Below are 21,787 nucleotides of genomic sequence, written 5' to 3'. Positions count from 1 at the left end.
CATCATCCTCCTGTGGCATGGCGAAACATCAAACTTTTTTTGCATCGCCCTTTGACAAAAACGCACGGGCTTCTCAATATATCATCAGTAATGTCTTACGGTTAATCTGACCCGATTTGATGTTGATGTGATTAACCAGCTCCCAGAAGCATGCAAGAGTATGAAAAATATAATTTTCTGTTGTCGGTAGGTCGCGCTCTGACCAGGACCGAATATTACCATGCAGATGTCTTCAGGGCTGGACTTTTATCAAACATGTAACGTTTAAGGAAGATCGGACAATGTACGTCAAAATTACAGCAACTTTAATGTCGTGGCAAAACACTCAAAATGGCCACCCCGCCATGGACACACCGTTCGACAAAAACTAAATCTTTGAATATATTTTCATCCCAAAGGCCTCAAAACTGGACACGAGTCGGTCCGATAAAATCCGTAGGAGGAATTCATTAAAGTACAACACGTGGGAATCGAACAAAATAGCCACTAAATTCAAAATGGCGGACTTCCTTTTGAGTTTGGGTCATGGTGGCTGTAGACTTTTCTTTTAGATCTTGGTGTGATACGCCACCGAATTTCGTTACTGTAAGTGAAAGCAGCCTTGAGGTCTCACTATAGGAGGCGCTAGCGAGCCATTTTGCGACACCCATGGCCAAAACATATAAAATACTTACATTTCCACTGGGGTTGATTTTTGTGCAAAGTTTCGTGAAGTTTTTGATCATGTTAAAAGGCATTTTATTTTGCCAGAACTATGATAATAATTCCTCACAATATAATAGGGCCTTGGCACCGCTCGGTGGTCGGGCCCTAACAAGCAGGATTTTGGTAACAGGAATGCTGTTATCGCCCCGACAGCTCTGGTGTGTTTACAGGAATAAAACCAAGATCCCATCAAAAAGTGCACAGAGGAGGTGAGGAGGCATCGCTCAGATGCTTCGTGCGCACGGCCACGACAACAATCTGGTTACCTCCCGAAAGCTATCGACTGGTCGGAGGCAGATCTGCAGCCGCTGCAATTACAGCTATTCAGAAGTGAGAGGCAGAAGAAAATGTGCAATCTCCCCGCGCGAGCTCCAACACTCCGGCCTCGAGACAGAAGAAGAAAAAGGTGGCCGGCCAGATTTGAGGAGCCGCGATTGTTTATTGACAAGAAGTTCGCGCCGGTTTGAGTCGAAGACAATCACTGATTAATTCACGGTATGTGATGACTTCATCAAAGTGAGCAGGGGAGCCATTAAAGAACTGTCGCTTCTCAGATAGTTTTAGAGTCTCTCTTAATAACGGCTTCACGCACGAGTGAGAAATTATACAAAAATAAAAAAGATCTAATGTCAGGTTAACTTGCAAAATGCAAAATCCATTCGTAAATGGCTAATTGCCTGGATTGTTGTCTGGATGACATTCACCCCAAAAAGTTATTTTCGCCGTCAAGCCAGTCTCTCAACATTTTCTGGAGTTTTTAAAAACACGCCGCAGAAGAAGCTGCTTCAAAGAATTTCCTCATTTTTGAGGGCAAAACTCTGCAAGATGCAGGTGGAATTACATTTCAGAATTATACTTTTTATTTCATTATATATAATTAAACTCCCAGGTTATTCTGAGCGTATGAGGCTGTTTACTGCCGTCGTCTCCGAGCCTTGAAAATGAAACCGAAGGGAGTTCAGACAGACCTCAGCGGGAGACGAGATGACCATAACTCTGTTCCCAGATGTTCAAAATCAGATGAGACGAGACCAGGAACGGATTAACTCGGTGCACAGATGCATCATTACGTGGATTAGGTTTTACAGAAAGAACATCTAGGACAAAGAAAAAAAAAAAGTTCATGCAACGATGCTGGCTCCAAAGAGTTAAATTGCAAAAATAAAAGAATAAATCGTCAGGGACACAACTTATCCTAATATAAAACTTATAATGGTAATGATGCGCTTTATAGCTGCCGGGGTTTTTTGTGATATTTTTCACAACAAGCAGTCAAATTTCTGGCAGTGAAGATGTAAATATTCAAAAAGCAAAGATGCTTGTGAAGGTTCATTTAGTAAAGAATACACTGTGACCTTTAAGAGCCCGTAGCAACGTTAACTGCCCTGCATCGGTCGGGAAGTCGACTGAAGGAGCCGCTTGTACTCCGGATTGAAATGTTTTGACGGGTCCTCGATGTCATCAGTGAACGTGTCTCACAACTTATGAGCGCTTCGTAACATCGATTTGACTCCAGCAGAAACCGAGATCGCAGTGTCTATTTTGACGTCTCCTCCGGCCAGCTTGGTGGATATTGATCCATTGGTTCGACTGCAGTGTTCGATTTTCAAAGCTTTTAAAAGTACAGAAACTGTGACATTACGTTCTGAAGAGGATAAACTTCACATGCACTGTGGATTTGACATGCTCCGATAATAAATGTAAATGTAAACAATACTGAAAATTCAGCTCCACAGCTTAGTGAAGATATTGTTTTTTTCTTTTTCTTTTTCACTCAAGGGTGACTTGAGGAAAACTTCCCAGTCAAGAGTTTTACCAGCACAAATGAATGCATGCTGGGATGTTCCTCTTATTTACGCCGCAGCTTTGTTGGTGAAACATCCACATGTTAACTGATATTTGACAGTAAATGTTTGGCCCGTGTTTTGTGTGCGGCGCGGCAGGGACGTGTTGGGCAACATCGAGGTGATGCAGCTGGACTTCGAGATGGAGAACTTCACCAGCCTCTCGGTGACCCGACGGATCAACTGGAACATCGACTACAAGGGTCAGAACCCGCCGCCGGACTCGGAGAAGGTGGTGACGGAGCTGACGGTGGTGCAGCGGGACATTCAGGCCATCATCCCTCTGGCAATGGTGAGATTCATACGGACGGGATTATTCTCCAATTCAATATTGACATGAATTATTCAATATATTAAATTAAAGCTTGAATATTTGGTAGAGGAATATGATTCAGATGCTCTTATGTGGAAAATGTAAAAAAAATACTCTGCTTTATAATTCCAAGTTCCTGAATAAATTTTAAGTAAATTCACGAGCTTTCAAAATACAAGACCGGCTGCGTGATGGCAAATTATTTCTCTATAATTCCATCAGTAGGCGTGATCTCATAAAATTTACCCTTTGAGAAATACTGTGTCACTTTTTGTGTGGCTAGGACCTACAAGGCACACGTGTACTGCCATCCAGACAAAAACATGACAGACTGGGTTGGTTTCTTTAAAAACGTACTAACTACTCTGTCATTTACACTGCATAAATGACATACCAATTTCTACTGCTTTTTAAAGTGCAGTAAAAAGTAGAGCAACAATTGTTTAATTTGGAGGAAAGGAGCAACAGCTGAGAATGAACTACAAAACGGTGCGGTACACACTGCAGCTGCAAATTAGAGGAGCAACTTCTGTCGACAGTTTAAAGAAGACTTTTATGATCTTTTTCCAACTAATTTTTTTCATCTTTTTTTTTTTTTTTTACCGTAACTGTTTATTAAACTTAGTGGAAGTCTGTTGAAAACGGTGGTGACGACTTTTTTCATGAAGTGTAATTTAAAACGAACAAATTGTTTGTGCTGTAACCAGCACTGCAGCCTGTAGGCAGCTAATATTTACAAAAATACTTACGAGTAAAACTCATTTCCTCTGAAATGTCTAATTAAGTTAAGTTTTCTACGACTGTACGTCCATTTCAGTACCAGCAGGAACCAAGTATCTGTTCCATAAGTACCTGATTCATACCATTAAATGACAAGCTGCATTACAACGCGCTGCCAGCTACCTTTCTGACATATTGCAGCTGCACTCTGGTGAGTCCTGGGAAGGCCACTTCGGTAGCTACTTAACCGGCGCCTCGAATGTCTCTTTTCACGACGGCCCGGCGCTCGTACATAAAGTACAGCACGCGTCACGTACCGAGAGCGATACGGAGGTGTTGTCGTTACACACAGATCTAATCAACGGCCGCAGTTGTCTGCAGCGGCTCGCCGATTGTTAAGAGGCAACCAATCCAAGTGTCTCTTACTCCTTTAATCCGGGCTCTTCAACGCGCCTCGTGAAAGGTGGCAATTAGTGCGGCTCGTAAACAAAGGGCAAATTAATCAAGCAAGAGACACGGAGGACATCCCACTCTGCGCCGCTGTCTTCCTCGCTCTCTTTGTGGTCTCGCTGTAGCCATCTGTGCAGTGAAATCCAGTTAAAAAGAAAATAAATAAAAATTTAAAAAAAATAGACGGGATTAAAGTATATTTTGACATTAATTAAATTCTAATGCGGAGGATAAATAATGTAGAAGGCTGGACGGACGCGGGTGGTGTGTAGAAGGAGACGTCTGTCTGAGGACCGCACTGCCGTGGTCACGGTGGACAAAGTTCATCCTGGATGCTTGAAGAACAGCGAGGACGGAGATGTCCTCGCTTTAAACCAGGTGTTTTTGCGTGCGCGTGACGGACGCCTGTTTGGAGCGTCGGTCGTGAATGTTTTCAGAAATTTCTGGCAAGATGCAGCACGCGAACGACCGGCAGCGGCGGTGGAGGGGCAGCGCGGAGATGTGAGAGGGTCAAAGACCGGCGAAACAAAATGGCAATAAATTCAAAGAGCTTTACGTCCGTGCACGACGCAAATGGTCGTTAACACAAACGTGCCTCTTCATAAGCTTAAGTTTATCTCCAACTTAATGTTAAAGAAATCAAAGTCTATGTGAGTGTATACCAACAAATGAATAACGCTCGATACGTGGGCCAGACTCCTATCTCTTGATTATGTGTTGTATATTTGCATAATTACAACTGTTCTGCATCTAAAGCTCCATTAAATATACTTGAGCAGCAGTTATGACTTTGTGTACCGCACATCTGTGGTAGCATAAGGTTCTTAATATCTCCGTTCCCCTTGACATTTGGGATTTGCATGCATGTCGTACCCAGATGTGTTTAGCTACGCAGCAGAATTAGATTTCTGCCTGTGTGACTTTGCCTTGTAAAATCTACACTCTGCGGCACGATGGCAGAAACCGCCGGTGCTTTTCTCCTCAGTTGCCCCGCCAGAGTTGTTACTGTATGTTTCTGTATGACTTTAATGCTTTTTTAACTGCAGCGTCTGAGCTCAGGACTCGTGTTGATATTAGACAAAACGGTAAAGTGGGACTGGTGTTGTCGTCGTCTTCGATATTTTACACGGCAGGGTATTTCAAGGACATCACTAATCTTCCCTGTCACTGTAGAAACAACACTCGCCTTCATTTCTTTTGAAATTGAAAAAAAAAAAAAAAAAAAAAAGGTTGTATAACACCCATCAACACTGAGACCAGTCAGGCTTGATCAATTTAAGTTTTCTCACCCTGGGAATTCTCTGAGTGCTTCCAATTAGTCTATCAAGTGTTGCTGTCATTGTTCAGAGATATAAATAGTCACAGTTGACTTCGAAATCAAATTTGAGGAGATCTCATTTCTATCCAACCTGCCCAGTACGCCGTCTCCAAATTGGAAATCTGTTTAAAAAGAGTCAAGCCTATCCCTCAAAACGTTGATCATCAGGCAGCATTAGACACGTTTACATGGAGTCTAATATCCTGAAACAAACTGAAGCTCCACATAAACACCTTGATCAGAGTAAACAGGGAAACAGATTGAAGTTTGAATTAGGTTGTTTAGGATTTCTGTTCAGCACGGGTTATTCTCATTTAATCAATCACTGTTAATGATGAATGCTAAAAAAAAAAAAGGTGCTTACTCACCTAATAACTGTTTTACTAATATCTGTTTGGACAAAATGAATATTTACATCTGTGTTTTTGTGAGTTCCTTGGTTGCAGTTGTTGTTTTGAAGAAGACAGTTCATCTCACCAGCGAATCATAGTTGCATGGAAACTCCCGGCTGATTGTGACTGACTGTTAAACGGTGCAACAGTAATAATTGCAGTTGAGTTTCCAGTTTGGATCACAGTCTGGTACCGAGGTGATTCAGTGATACGTTTTTTTTTAGTTTTTTTTTTTAGTCCTTGTGATCAGACAGAACTGTAATGTCCGCAGAGAACGAGACGACGGCCGTCAAATCAGCCGACGTGTCTCAAGAGTTTTGTTTATGAGCACGTCTGTGTCTCTCGGGTCAAGGAACCACAGCGCTTAAAGCGGCAGTTAATCAGGTCGAGTGTGCAACAGTCGGGAGAAGAAAAAAAAGAATCGCAGCGTGCAGCGAAAACTTCTCCTCCTGTAATTAATTTAAGTTTAGCGGCGGTTGCGTGTGAAAGCAGAGATGTTCAGCTGCCCACCGACAGCTCGTACAACAGATCAGCACATTGTGAAAGTGCTGATATAGAGAGGTGCGAGGAGGAGGACGAACATGATGCATTTTTCTGTTACAAGGCAACAAAGATGAATGTCTGGACCCGGACCCCCTCTGTAACTTTTTGACTCGGGAACAAAGAGAAAAAGGAAGCAGGAACGGCTGATAAAGCAACGGCGAAGAGGAAGAAGAGGAGGAGGAAGAGGAGGAGGAAGAGGCTTTTTATGGTTGGAGGATCACAGATTGTTTTTGCAAACTACAGTTGACCTGCTGCAGATAAGGGGAGGATAGGGGGTGGGGGAGGAGGGGGAAGGGGGAAGAGGGGGGGGGCTGAAATGACTGGTGAATTTACAACGTGGAAGAAGAAACAATTCCAGCATAATAAGGTTAAATCAACCCCGGGGCTTATTACACAGTTTAGGCCACGATTAACCCCGAACCGTCGGAGCCTTCGTTCACAGGACGTTCGTATTACTTTGAGGTGAGTTGAACAGACAAGGAGAGAAAAAAAAAAAAAAAGGAAAGGAAAGGAAAGGAAAGGGAAGGAAGGATGATGCCAGATTCTTCGGTTCCATTAGCTGCTCTATGCCACAGCAGCTACCAGATGTTAAATAAAAAATGATGTTTTATGTTGCAGAAGCCCTCAGAGGTTAAAGTCACGCATTATTTTCCAACGTACATCTAATGTGTGTTCCACAAAAAAAAAATACACATCTGGTGAAAAAGTTTTTTTGTTGTTGTTGTTTTTTGTTTACATTATTCAGAAGCAGGTGGTTGATGGTAACTTCGCCTCAGTGCTCGTCAAACAACGGCAACTCAGCTCCACAGCAGCAAACTGCTATCTCTAATCAGTTATCACGGTTTAGGCTTAAAGGAAATGATTTGGGATTCACGCTCGCACGCTCATCTTCAACAAAATAAAAGCAGACAAATCTGATCATTTTGTCAATTTTGCCTCTCAAAACAATTAAATATAGAATTTGTTTTTAAATAAATTGTTGATTAAACTGTAATCTTAACTGATTGAAAGATTCAAATATTTGATGGGAACACTTTTGGGCAAAGGTCCGTGAATGATCATGAATTCATGCATTCATTTACTCAGTTCAATTCAGATTTCTTTTAAGTGTAAAATCACCATGCAGCATAGTCTCAATACACAAAACATCACACAGCAAGGAAACTAAATAAGAAGCATTTTAAATTTTAAGTTTCTACTTTTAGAAACTCTGGGAAACACAAGCGTGCCAGATCTCTGAGAGCCAAGTGCTCTGTGAGGATGATATAAATCTATAGGATCTCTGAGATAAGGTGGTGCCTACTCATGAAGAGCTTTGTAAAAGTCAGCAGGAGAATTTAAAATTCTACTCTTGATTTTACAGAAAGCCGACAAAGAGAAGCTAAAACAGGAGAAATGTGATCTCTCTTGTTAAATCCTGTCAGTTTACTCTCGCTGAGGCATTTTAGATCAACTGCGGGCTTTTTAATGAGTCACTTGGACATCCTGACAACAAGGAATTACAATCACAAATGCATGGATTAGCTTTTCTGCATGAAGTCAAGCATGAATTCTCAATAATTCATTCTAGTGAAGTGTTACCAATTTTCCAAATAAATGGTTGGTTATCAACTCATAGCTGATTAAAAGGGATAACATATTCTAGCAACAGGACTCCGGTTTGAATGTTGAAGTAATCATCGTGCTCCAGTTGCAAATCGTGTTGGCTTTTGTTCAATAAAATCACCATGAAAATGAAAAATGAAAAATATTGTGCAGGTAGTTGAGAGCCCGGCTCACGTTGTGCACAGGCAGCATTCAAATTACAATCAGGTGTTTTAGCATTGAGGTGGTAACAAATTATGCGTCACCGGTTTAGTTCGGTTTGATACCTGAAATACAGCATTTCTGCATTACCACAAGACAGCGACTCTGATAAGTTTTTTTGCTGCTTCCTGCAGAACATAGTAATTACGCAAAATGATAGCTGTGTGCAGTAACTGGAGTTCTGTTGTTTTGTTTTTTGTGTTGTTGTTCCGAGCTGAATTCAGGTAAGCATAATTAGCGCTCCCAAAAGTGAAGCGCACATTTAATTGTAAAGTGTCTCATGTCGTGTAATACTTACCAGATGCAAGAACAGCACGGAGAGCTCAGGGACGATGTCTTTCATTCAGGATTTCGCCCCAGAGTCCATTCGATTATCCGCACAGGTTCCGCTGCGCTTCGCCTCCCCGTGAATCGGCCACATTTTTATAAAACGGAAAAAAACAAAGCTGCTTTTTTTTTTTTTTCCTGTCTGGCATTTTAACTCAAGACTAAGATTGAAATTGGCTTCATTATGGTGTTCAGTTCAAATAAATGAATCTGCTACTTATACAAGAAAACAATTTAAAGCAAATGTTTTAGACCATTTTTTAAAAGAATTCACTGAATGTAGATTATTATGCAGAAACAAAGACCTCATGATGCTCTGGTTGGACTGGCAAGTTAAAATAGCTCTAAAGTTATGATACAGATTTCATTTATGTTTCATAACATATGACGTATATGCATAAAGTGTCAGCTGGCTCGACTTAATTAACATGTTATGAGCTGTTGCTCTCTGATTGTGAGGAATTGTTGTGCAGATGGAGCTAATTATGTCTGTCTTGATGGAAGTATTTTAAAGCCTTGTCAAAACTAGACATGAAAACACCTTCCGGCCCTGACAATTCAGACGCTTATCGTCACTGCCTCTCAATATGTTTCATATTAATCCACATCTTCAGGTCCTATTTTTAAAACTTGTCGGTGTAGGATATAGCAGAAGAAGCTGAACTTGTCAAGCATTAGTTATAAATCCTCTTTCAGATAGAACCCGGCGTGTTAAAGTTATAATGTCCTACGGCTCCAGCGTTCCTACAGAACTTAATGGAGTTCCTCAAGGTTCTATACGAGTTCTCCTTTTATTTTCGGCTTCCATAAATGATTCAGGTGGGAACCTTGATGGAAGCGCTCGCTGGTAAGGAGGTGATAGTGCTATATATACCCGCAAACTTCACGTCATCGAGGCACCAAACTGTTAAGGAGTCTGAGCTCTTTATAGTCGAGCTTGCAGGATCTTCTTAGTCCCCAATGCCACCTAGAACTGCGTTTCCAGTAGAAAATGCTCATGTTAATGGTACGATGAAATGAGTTTCTAAAAGCGGAGTTGAATTTGCTGAAACGGAAACTTTTTTTAAACGGAATTTTCACTTTTGGATTTTTACAAAGCTCTGGAGAAGTGTTAGCTTGTTGGCGCTACTATCTTAAAAACACGTGCGTCCACGGATTCCTTTTTTTTTTTTTTTTTTTTTTTATCTCAGTTACAACAAGATTGAGCTGGCGAAGCAGTTTTGTATTTGTATGTGCCGTATTTATTCAGTTTTGGGAAATCCCACCATCTCTCGAAAGCATTAAAACCGACTAGAAATCGTCTCTGTTGCTAGGGTCGTTGCTAAGGGTCGGTGTACTCGCTGGAGTGCATACGTTACTTAAAAGTCGAGTGACATGACGAAATGTTTTCCACTTATTAGTCCCACCCCGTGTGTTGCCATGAAAACAGATCGCACTATGAAAAAGTTTAATATTTTAGGAGCGAATTGCCACAATATGAAAACATTTTGATTACATATTTTATTTAGTTGGATAACTCATTGTACAATCGTACCAATTAATGACATTAAAGCACATCATCTTGTGTATTATTGCTTAAGAACCCACCAGGAGGCCACTAGCCGACTTTCTGTCAAAGCCAAGCACAAATTTTAAACTTTAAATCTGTAAAAGAAAAAAATGCTAATTAAAGCACATTTCCATCCACTGCAGTTGGGTGCCATTAAATGTCTGCAGAAGAAGAGGGTGCAATGAGATGACGAGCACCAGTCGAACCTGTCACAATCTGTGGAAAATTTGATGGACGTGTCCAATTTACTTTACGTTTGTTGCATGTATTAAACTACAGAGAACAGGTGCCGAGATGAGACTCAGTCTGTGTGTAATATTCCCTCGATTAATAAACAATTCCGAGTGTTGCAGTTGAGAAGAAACCCCTTAAAAAACAGACAGTGACACTCATCACGCTCGGCGCCCTCATTAAGCCTGTAAGATGAGTGTTGGGCAGAAATTTAAATATATTATTCTTGATTTTGGGGAAGCTGACATAATTTCCGTCTCTCTCGTGGGCCTCTCACGCACCATGAATGGGAAAATATGTTCTCCTCTTGAAGCTTCACATGACTTGGGAAAAAAAAAATAGAAATAGTGAACTGATTTGAACTTGTTTGTATTTTAATTAGCTGTTTTCATTCCAGCACAATCAAAAGTGAAATGCAGATGAGATGACGACGTTGGCAAGATTATCATAATTCAAGGATTATTTTTTTATCGCTGTGTACAACCTGCGGGATTTATCGGCTTTTAAAATAATTGGTGAGCATATGTAAGCGTAGGCGTATCAATTAAAGAAAGCACAAATTAAAGGCTTTTGTTTTTTAAGTAGTCTTCTTTATTTAACATAATCTTCATACACCAATTGTTTATGAACCAATAAAATACCAAACCCCAAGCTGTTGACTGACAGTTCGACTATTATAGACAGATTTATGAATAAAAAGTTCTCCATGCATTTCTCTTCATAGTTTCTTCCTCTCATTACTGTTGATTACAGCTAAAATGATAATATATTTTTATTGAATAGACAAAAAAAAAAAAAAAAGGGTGCATCATTGATGAGATCCACTTTTAAGCATCATTTTTTTTTTTTGGTCAAGTGTCTAAATATTAACATTTAGCTAACAGTTTGCTCTTAAATATCACCATGGCAGCAATTCTTCCTCTCGCATTTCCAAGAGTTATTATTGACCATAAGTGAAACATCCTTGCCGATGTATAAAGGTTAGAGCCATCACAGCCTGCGCATGAGTGCAGTAAATGTCTTCCCATTTTTCAACCTGAAATTTACACTTTAGGTAAGTCCACATTAAAAACAAAGAAAAAAACAGAAAGAGTTTCCCATGTGATTAAAGTTAAGGTTATTACTTTTCTGTCCTCTTTAGCCCCATTTCAGTTACTTCCAGTTGCTCACTGGAAAGAAAAAAAAAAAAGCGCACTTAAAATGAAAATGTCAGTTGATGAAATCCAATGAAAGACGTTTCATTGTACAGTAATGAGTTGCGGTCCGCCGCTGAGAGTCTCACCTGGTGGGCACAGGAGCCCCCGGCGGTAATGGCTTTAAATTTGGACATCAGTAAAAGGCTGATGAAATATCAAGGAGCAAAAAATAAATAAATAAATCACTCTTCCAGCTGTGTAACGTGTCTCCTGTTCTCTCCTCCGTAGGACACGGAGATCATCAACACGGCCATTCTGACCGGACGCACGGTGGCCATTCCCGTCAAAATGGTCTCCATCGAGATGAACGGGGCCGTCACCGACGTCTCCGCCTTCGTGCAGTGCAAGTCCTCGAATGAGGACATCGTGAAGGTACAGCCAAACCTGATCTCCTCCACCTCTGCATCTGGGAGGAAGATGTCCATTTAGAAGACGTAATCCCTTTCACTCGTTCACAGCACCACAGACACAACAATCATATGTGCCCTTCATTACATTCTTGCCTTTTGACTCATAAAAAAAAAATCAGTTGATATCGATAAGATTCTCCATATGCATCAATACGGTTGCATAAGAACAGTAAAAAAAATACAAAATAAAAACTCCACAGACTTCTACTTTAGCTGAAGGAGCCGAAGTGCCGAACCTCTCCGTCTCTCCTTGTTCACTTCGCCGTGACGACTGCGAGAAAAAAATACATACAACGCCCGACGTCCCAGGATGCAGAACAATCAGGCTCGCGAGGAATCCAAGCTGAGAGTGCACGATTAAGTCTCGTTTGTTGATTAAATAAATTCGACAGGGATCACAACAACTTGCAGAGCGCATTAGTGGCTGTGATTACGCCGTTATTATTTTTCTCCAGTCAATTACAGCCGTAATAGATCACACTATAGGCAGATTGCATAATTGTATAGGCAGCACAGTGAAGTGTCGCCGTGTCGTCTTGCATTGTTGATCATAATGAAAGTGAGGGTGGAAGGGGAGACGCGGAGGTAAATGCTGAATAATGTGTGTTATTAGTTTCACATATGCAGCGGTGGAAACGCCGCAGCAACGTTTATTAACAGTAACCTTTTCTCACACAGGAATCTCTGAAAGTCGACCTCACAAAAGGGGTCCCCGACCTTTTTTTTTTTTTTTCCTCTTAGAGCTACTTTGACGAAACTAAAGTGTCCGAGAGCTACTCGCGTTCAGTTACATTCACTCACACAGCTGAGCTCCACCCAAACCAGCCGAATCGACGAACAAGCTAATGCATCACATCACTTCCCTTCATCTAGAGTTGACATGCATGTCTTCTTTTCCTTCCTTAAAAATAAAAAAAAGCTTTATAGCTCCGCCCCGCTGTCGCTGACCAGCCGGAAATATCCTATTCACGCGTTATTTACCTCATTTATGAGCGGCCGTTTGTTTCCAGCTCGGTGTGAGAGTCTCTGCTGCGTTTGTGTCCTCTGATCTCTGCGTGTCTCACTAAGGGCGGAGCTTAACTTGTTCTGCACTGACACGGTGCGGTGCAGACAATAAAGCAGCCGCCGAGGACACGGCAGTAGATCAGTCTCGTCTTATGGCATAAAGAGAATGTAATCAACCGCAAACATAAAACGTAATATAAACGATGACGCGTGTAAAGAAACTCCTGATGAACAAAACAAAAAAAACGCGTAATGAAAAGTGTGAATTGTGTCGTTTAGTTCCACTTTTGAGCTCTTTGTTTGTGTTCTTCTCAAAGATCTATCTCGAACTTCCAAACTACCACATCATTTATCCGGCATTCAGTGGATGTTGGACGGGAAGACAGCCGTGGCAACAGGATGAAAGGGAGCGTTGATTGGGCATTGTTTCTGAAGCCTCACACCAACTTTATAATTACCAGGACTTCGCTTCAAACACTGCGAAGGCGCGTATTTTTCTGGAACAAATAAATTCTGCCAGTGGCGAGACGTTTTCAGAAACACCGTCTCCGCCTCAGAACACCTGCATGGTGTTTTTAACCCGGCTCTCCGGATAACGACGGATTTATCACGAGAATCTGACAAGCGATAACAGCGTTTCTCTGAAACCGCTTTCTACTTCATCACATTCCTCTGACTCCGGCTCCTTCTTGTTTAAAAAGCTGTGCGACTGCTGGGATACAGTAACAGCTTGGAGGAGACTCAGAGAGGAGGAGACGACAGCATATCAACTTGAACTTTTCTTGGGTTTATTATTGACCTCTTTAAATTTGACCACATCAATTTCTTCTGTTTCAGGAATCCATTCAGTCTCCCCCCCCCAAAAAAAAATAATAAAATGAAAAGTCTTTTGTCCATCGAATAGTAAAACTATGATATGAAGTCAGACTAATGAAATCCTTTAGCAGCTCCTGAAGGTCAAGTGAGGCCGGTTTGATTGCAGATTTTACAGACTTGAGGCCATGAAGCCGAATCGGACACCGACTTTTTTATCATATCGCCCGTGATTGGCCGGTATCAGTTCCTTTTAAGAGACCAATATCTGTCCAATATATTTCCACCCTGATATACCGTACGAACCCTCGTGTTACGTCTCACTGTCCCTGTTATGTTGTACACAAATCGCTCCCAATTAATAACTTTGGATGCTCGAGGGAGGACAAATTGAATTATGAATTAATCTCATCGCAGAGTTGAGATTAATGAGTTTCCAGTGTGGACTTGTTTCCAGAAGGTGGGCGGGGCTTCCAGTTGTGCTGTCAATAGAAACGAGCAGGTGTTGCAGCGGGACGGTCGGCCTCAGCACGTCATTTATCATTTTTCATTATCCATTAAAGACAAGGCGCTGGGCCTCGTGATATCGAGTGGGCTTGCTTCAGCAATCCTGCCATTGAACATTTCGAGGTTAATTTAAAATGAGCCCTCCGAGTCCGGGAAATACACGAGTCACGACAGTTCGATTAAACGACCTCCTCGAAATGCCGAAATAAAAGATTCGCAGCGAGCCTGATAAAGATCCAACACCCCATTTCTCTGTTCTTGCTTTTATACCAACCTGCATTACCGTCATGACCAGAGGAATGCCTATCTATTCCAATCAGATTATCTTGTTTTAGTTTGTTGTGTTTTCTGAGTGTCATTGACGAGCTGTCAACACAAAGCTTTCCAATAACTCGTCACATCTCCTGCGAGCTGCGTGACTCCAGACTGCAACTCAAACAGCATTTCAACTCAAATTATTTCCAACACTTCTTCTTCTTCTTCTGAACAAAGCTTTCTTCTTCTTTTTTTGGTGCTTTTTTTTTACTCATTTGGATATTTGCCAGCCTGAAGGCTGTTGCTCTTTTTTCTTTTTATTCTTCCAACTTTGAGAGTAAAAATAGGTGAGAGGCTGTCATTTTTTCTTAACTAGCACTTTTTATTTCTTTAGTTCTTTCTTCTTTTGGAAATAACTAAGCTGCAGTGTGCATCAAGAGCCTATAGCAGATAAGGCAATACTGCGCGCTTGTGTATGTGTGCGCGCGCCTCACTTCCATATTCAGTGACACATTTACCCTTTACTGCAAGTCCAAATTTAGCATTTAAGGGAGAAGAAAGTAAAGTAGTAACATCGAGGGAGAGCCGCTGTTTAAATTGTGCGCTCAAACATTCCTGCAGCTCCTTCGATGTTTCTCTTGTTTTGAGCGAAGCCTCTCGGCGCCCGTTAAGGCTAATCATAAAAATGATTGGCCTTATTTGTTTGCGTGACAGTCCTTCCATGTGCAAAAAGTCGGGGCGCATAAAGACACGGTTGTCCCAGTTTGACGCGGGGAAAGAAACGTCCGACCCCGCGCAGAGCTCTGAGCGCCGGCCGCGACGCCGGCCTCCACCGGCGCTCTCACGGCTCATCGGGATCAAAAGCCCGCAGCCGGGTTCCCGACCTCGGCTGGAAATTCTGTTCGTTTATTTTATTTTTACAGCTCTCGAATCACAGCACGAGTCATCTCGGGGCACTTAACAGTAAAGTCGAGACCTCACAACATCGGAGGAAACCCTTAAGACAGAAGAGCGGAGGCAATAGTAGAGGTGAGGTGTGATCCAATAATTCAGCGAGGGTGCAACGTGGACGTGTCCGCACACTTCTGGATTATTTGCCGAGGTTTTCAGCCTTAGTTGAAGAGATTTTGAGATATGCCGTATGAACGAAACAGTTTGCCTTCAAATATTCCGTGAAATTAAGATTAAGATTAAGAAGTTTCACGCAAAGTAATGAATTTTTTGTCCTCGTATGATACAATAACGCACATCCCTACCACTAGAACCTAATTCAGTTCACCTCAGGCAAAAATTACAAATCTCTGCAGATAAAATAAATGAACTGGATGACTAAGTTTTTATAGATATATTTTAGGGGGAAATCTTGTGTATATTGATCACATTTATTTATTGTTTTGCAGTAAATGAAAAGGTTGTTTTTTTTAAATAAATATTTTTTGAACTGCATCCAAACAAAACGCTCCTAAAAAGTCCAGGCTTTCCAGAACAACAGATCATTTTCACGCTCGGTATCATTAATCCCACCAACAACGGGCTAATGAGGGCTGGATCATTTAGCTAACAGAGCTAAATGAACTCGTTGCTTGCACTGCTCTGCCAAAGCCGGCGCGCATTCATCACATAAAGTAAAAAATAAAACATCATAACAGCCACGAGACACAATCCCAGTAATGCTTACCCATCTGTCAGCTTTCATTCAGCGCGCGTTCGATACGTACGTTGTCCCTAAATGGCCGAATTTCCTGGCGATTGATTTAGTGAACGATTTTCAGATTTGAGAACAGAAATGTGGGAGGATTGAGGTTCATCAGGCCGGCTCACGTTTTTCAGCCGCGCCAATTTACTCCCGAGCTCCTTTGACATTGAAACGTGGGAAAGAAAAATCACTTGTCTTCCTGTTGTCTGTTTGATGAACCTAAAAGAGATCAGAGCACAGGAGCGTATGGCATCAACCTTCAGATGCAACACAGGGAGAAGCTACAGAAAGAAATCCCCCCCTCCTCCCCCTCCCTCCCCCCTCCCTCCGACATCCCGCTGTGCACTTTAAACTTTCATAACTTTTCCCAATTTCAATTCCAACATGAAATATATATATATATATATATATATATTCTGAATCCTGCATGTATCTTGGTTTTGTTGATTTCTGCATAGATCTTTTTTTTTCTGCTCCGGGTCCCTTGTACATCATCAGCATATGCATGTGACCATGGCAACCCTCCCTGCTGTCGAATAAAAGGCAGATACATGCCGCGTCTCTCCACCCGCGGTGACCGGCCGTCATTTTTCAGACCCGGGAGCTTCCCACGCTTTTTATATACAGTCAAAGTTCGGCAGGGTCTCCTGACAAAAAAAATGTTGCATCATGGGAAATGTGTTTTCAGACAAGATACGGCAGCTCACGCTGCAATTCATTTAGATTTTCGACCGCTCCGGTTCAGCACTAAATTGCCCGAGGGTCATGTGTATGTAATGAGGCGATGATGTAATGGCAGTAAATCTGCGCCGGCAGTCCGACTGCTCGACACGGAATAAAATGATGGCCCGAGTTCTGTTACGGGATTACGTGAGCAAACGCCTTTTAACTGCTATCAATGTAGGATGGAGAGAAAAGAGAAACATTAGCGACACTGTGTGAATAGTCACATCATAATAAAAACGGCATTAAAGCGCCGCTCGCTTGACGGACAGACGCCGCCGCCGCCGCTGGAGCCGTTTGGGAAATGAATCCGGTTAATGTTACGGAATAAATGTGCGAAAGGCCCTCGGGTGTCTTCACCTTTATTAACCCGGTCGGGGACGCTCGTCCCCGCGTCCCGCGAGCCGGCCGCGCCAAACACGGATCGTCGGGGCGGCGCGGAAGATGCCACGGCGCATTAGCAGCGGACGTGACGGCATGCGGCGGCTCGGCGTGTGAAAGCCCTCCTCGGCGACCCCCCGCGGGGCCGCCGGCACCCGGAGCTGCTAACAGCTTTTGACTTGCAATCAGCCGGCCAAGTTTATCAGCAGCAATAGCTGCAGGAGGTGAAGTGGCACTGCGGCGCGAGGGCCATGTTTCCACATCTCTCTCTCTCTCTGTGTGTGTGTGTGTGTGTGTGTGTGTGTGTGTGTGTGTGTGCGTGTGTGCGTGCGTTTGCTTTCGGGAGTACACGTCAGGCAGATGTTCTCAACTCTACATACAGCCGGGCCGGTCAGTGATTAATCGTGGGTGGGCCGGGGTCACGGCGTCGAGCTCCTCTGTGGTTTTTTTTTGTTGTTGTTGTTGTTTTTTTCCTCTTTCCCGTTTCGTGACTCGGTTTCCGCGGATCAGACTCACGCGGAGCAATAACGCACAAAAGCTGGGACTCTGCGGCCGGCCGTGAGGTCAGACCCTCACAAAAGTTGCATTAACTGAACCAGAGGGGGAAAAGACTGTCATCGTACCAGGTCCTCCCCCCCCCCCATCCAGCCTGTCTGCATGTGGGGGAATTATATTACCCGGACCTCCTCCCAGTTATGATGAATCCCCAGCCCTGAGAAGACTGGCCAGCCCGACCTCCATTTGCGGGAGATTAGATCCTCTGATTACAATGCCAGCTACCTCCCAACACTAGATAAATCTTCCAACGGGAGCCCAAAAGCAAAAAGCCCTCCAGATCCATTGCAGTTAATAATTTAGTGTTAGAAGGGGACAAGTATTTATGATAATTCAAATGGGGAGCTGGAGATCATTTTTTTGGGGGCTCTTTTTTTGGACTGGGATGGAAAAGCCTAAAGAATGGTTTTGTGTTAAAAATGGCATTCGCCAAAAGGCTTCAAATTAGAAACAGAATTCGCACCCGGTGTCACACGCGATATCGCATTACACAAAATGTCACGTGAAATGGTGAAATATGGTTGTTTATGTGGCACCGACGTTGTGAAGTGAAGTTCATGTGAAATGTCACGTAGCTGTCGGCGCTCCTATCGTGTGACTTACGTGTTTGCCTAAAAGCTTTTTCTTGGCGTGTCGCGTGTCCGTATAATCGTTCATAGATCATTATGATGAGCGCGGCCGAGGGAGGGGGCGGCGTGGAGACGTGGCTCGAATGCCTAATTTGCACTTAACATGCTTAACAAACACTGGGTTCACTTAGAAGCTCTAACTTGACTGCATGAAAGATGCAAATGAGAGCTGAGACGAGCCCGCGGCCAGAAAGCGTTTTGTTTACAGCTGTTGTTCACAGCGCTGTGTCATCAACGCTCCAGTCTGTTGCTGTTTTTGTTTTGTTTTTTCTTACTCTGACCAAACACAGCAGCTGATTTTTTTTTTTTTTTTTTTTTTTTACCGAGCCTTTTCATGTTTTTGATTAAGGGTTGTTCAAATCAGCTGATGCCGCGCTGTGAAGGAATGAAAATGGGGCTAATTCTGGAGCCTCGGCGGCGCACAGCGGGAAAATACAGCCTTGCAGACTCTTCAATAAACATCGGTTTCTCTTGGATTCCCGGTCCTGTCAGTCAAGGGCGATAAATTTGGTTTGACTTAGGTTTCCTCTGCGATAGAAATAAGGTCCACGGATTTTTGTGGTGCTTCGCAGCTCAGCCCGGTATCACGGCAAAGCGTGTAGTACCGCTGTCTGTCCACCAGAGGAAAAACTGTGTCGGTGTCACGTTTTGTCTCTCCGAGGCGTGAAAAGTTCACGCACGCGGCCGACGTCAAACAAAGGTCAAGTAGGGAGGTATTTCACGGCGGGGCGTCCGGAAGTTACTTACATAACGGATAATGTGCGGTAATTAACTCGCGTGACTTCAGACTGCAGGAAGATCGGGAAAAAAAACAAATAAAAGGGATTTTGCACGGCCATGAAAAAGCACGATTAAAAGAAATTGAGCAGAAACGGGCTCCGTCTTCTCTTTTCATCGCGACTATATGAACAATACAATCCAGTTTTCTTGGTTAACCTGAATTTGGGATGAAACAAACTTTCAGGACGAAACGAACGCGTCGGCAAAGTATGTGCCCTGAACTTTAACATCAAGACGGCCGAGAGACCCGACCGCTGCTTTGTACGTTCGCTCCGCTGAAAGTGTCGACCTTGAACGGCTCCCGGTGCGAATGGCGGCGCTGACAGCTGCGTCTGCGCCGTACATCATCACACATCACTTAGATCCCTCTGCCACCGATGTGACCATTACCATATAGATGGTCTCTGACTTCTGACCGTGATCTGTCCTAGGTGTCCATGAATTGCGACTACGTGTTTGTCAACGGGAAGGAGACGCGGGGCTCCATGAACGCCAGGGTCATCTTCAGCTACGAGCACCTGAGCGCGCCGTTGGAGCTGACCGTCTGGGTTCCCAAGCTTCCCCTGCAGGTGGAGCTCTCCGACGACAATCTCAGCTTCATCAAAGGCTGGAGGGTTCCCATCCTGCCCGACCGAAGGTGAGGCTTCGACCGCACACACAAATCACCCCCGTTACACTCCCGAAGTGAATGAGGGATCATTTTTAGACAGACCTCCAGAAAACTAATAAGAAGGAGCGACTTTAGCCAACAACCCTGAAACAACTCGTAATAACTAGAATAACTTTCTATTTGATGAGACGAGTTGAATGGGAGACGGCGCCTAGTGGCACTCGGTGGTATTGCAGCTTAAGGCACTTCCACGTTGGCCTAATTTTCAGAACCGGAAGCTGCGTCAACTTTTCTATACGGTCTGTGTTTCCCACCAGTCGGATTCGCAGATTTAATGGCCATTTTTACAGAAATTAAACGGATGACGCTCACAACATATTCATCAAATAATTGCCGAGGTGTGCTTCCTTTTCCATTCATTTAAAGTTTTGTCTTCAGTAAAGAAATATATCGCATATAATAGCTTCTTTAGAGCTTGTTGAAAAGCTCCGCTTTCACCTCTTATCTAAACTCCCACAGCTGAAGGAGCCGAGCCAGAAGGCGTTCGATGCAGCGTAACGTAATTTGGATGTGTTATTTTTTTTTCTTTGTACATGACTACCAGAGGACTCATTATCCCAAAGTTCTACTTCCGCATCCATAATGATGCTTTTGGACTAACAAGGAGGTCGTTTGGTGTTGGTTTTTTTTTTTTCGTTCAAGTCTGAAAATCACAGTCGGAGTTAAACAGTTTTGAAAAAAAAGCTGCTTACTTGCACCTTTTCTGCTGTGTACGTCGTTGCCCTCGAGATGAAGCCAATTGTCTGGCCTTCACGTCAATATCATAGACGCTTTTGTCAATATAAGGTAATAAAAAATGAATGAGCTACTTGCCTCGAAGCTTCAAAAAACAACATCTTTTAAGGTTTGGGAGGGGGGAAAGAGAGGAAAAAAAAAAAAAAGGCCCCAGTGGGAAAATGAAGGTTGTCGGGAGCCGGGACCCCAATGAAGGAGTTGTCGTCTTGGGTTAAGGGTACTCGGCTCATTAAAAATGTTCTCGCATTCCTGTCATGCGTTGCAGCAGCAAACAGGCCCACAACAAATGTTTAATGGGAGCATTAACACTCAACGCGGGTGGCTGCTGCCGTCGTCGCCGCTGGAGTACTTCACCGCAGACCGATTCCATCTCCACCGGACCTGAATACAAATGGCGTGTTTACAGAGTTGTTTGAAGAATGGAGGTATTTCAAATGACCTAGAGTGCTTGGAAAACATCTTGCGTCGCCTCATTTTTTTTTATTATTTTTTTTTTCAAAAGATTCCCCCCCCCCGCTCCCTCCCCCCAACGAGCTATAATAGGCTTTTGATGGTATATTATTTTGACACGCAAAAATGCGTCTTAAATGGTCCACTTTAGCGCCGTTCGTTCAGGTGTTGCGCGACAAGCCCGGCTCATTAGAGCAGAGACGAAGGATCTGCGCCGCGTTTCATCATATTTGTGAGATTTCAGACGTCGTGCTCGGTGTTAACGAGGCCCTCAAAATACATAACTCCCGATCTCACCTTCGTTATTTAACATCGCTGAGTCGGTTCGAGCAAAACCGCTGTTTTGGGTTTGTTTTTTAGTTTTTTAGTTGGTTTTTTTTTAAAGTTTGTTTCTCTCAAGCACGCGTCTCCACGATTCCCACCTGTCCGCTTTCGATGCAACTTCCCCCTTCTGACAGTAAAGACAGTAATCAAAGACCCCTCGCGAGCCATTTTTGGGTCGCTGTGATTGCCACGCTGCCGGCCCGGAGGAATTCATTTCACCGCAGGTGAAGCATTTTCTGTCTCGCACGCTGTCATTTGGATTTACACGAAGTATGTAATATCCTTTTGCTTTTCCCCGTAGTTCTCTGCCACGTCGGGAAAGCGCAGACAAAGGCGGCGCCCGTCATTCTTCGCGGCTGCCGCGCGCAGACCGTTGAAGCCGCCCGGTACCGACGAGAACGGGGCCTTCCCGCAGGAGCCTCGTGCGTTTCCTGTTCTTATTTCTGTCGGACGCGTGTTG

At 43.3% G+C, this 21,787-nt stretch overlaps 1 protein-coding gene across 2 annotated transcripts in view; it reads left to right on the top strand.

The window, feature by feature from the left end:
- The window catches only part of tmem132e (transmembrane protein 132E), a 323,618-nt gene that overhangs the window by 274,397 nt on the left and 27,434 nt on the right, over positions 1-21,787 (top strand). For both annotated transcript variants that reach the window (XM_069716079.1, XM_069716071.1), the window contains exons 4-6: positions 2,649-2,841; positions 11,623-11,766; positions 19,580-19,785. In XM_069716079.1, the coding sequence (XP_069572180.1) occupies positions 2,649-2,841; positions 11,623-11,766; positions 19,580-19,785 (543 nt within the window). The remainder of the gene's footprint in view (positions 1-2,648; positions 2,842-11,622; positions 11,767-19,579; positions 19,786-21,787) is intronic.

This window comes from Brachyistius frenatus, unplaced genomic scaffold (genome assembly GCF_029030835.1).
Source record: "Brachyistius frenatus isolate BFR_SWC_R1_liver_20210118 unplaced genomic scaffold, ASM2903083v1 Contig_5, whole genome shotgun sequence".
NCBI lineage: Eukaryota > Metazoa > Chordata > Actinopteri > Embiotocidae > Brachyistius > Brachyistius frenatus.
This window is presented reverse-complemented; position numbering and strand designations above follow the sequence as displayed.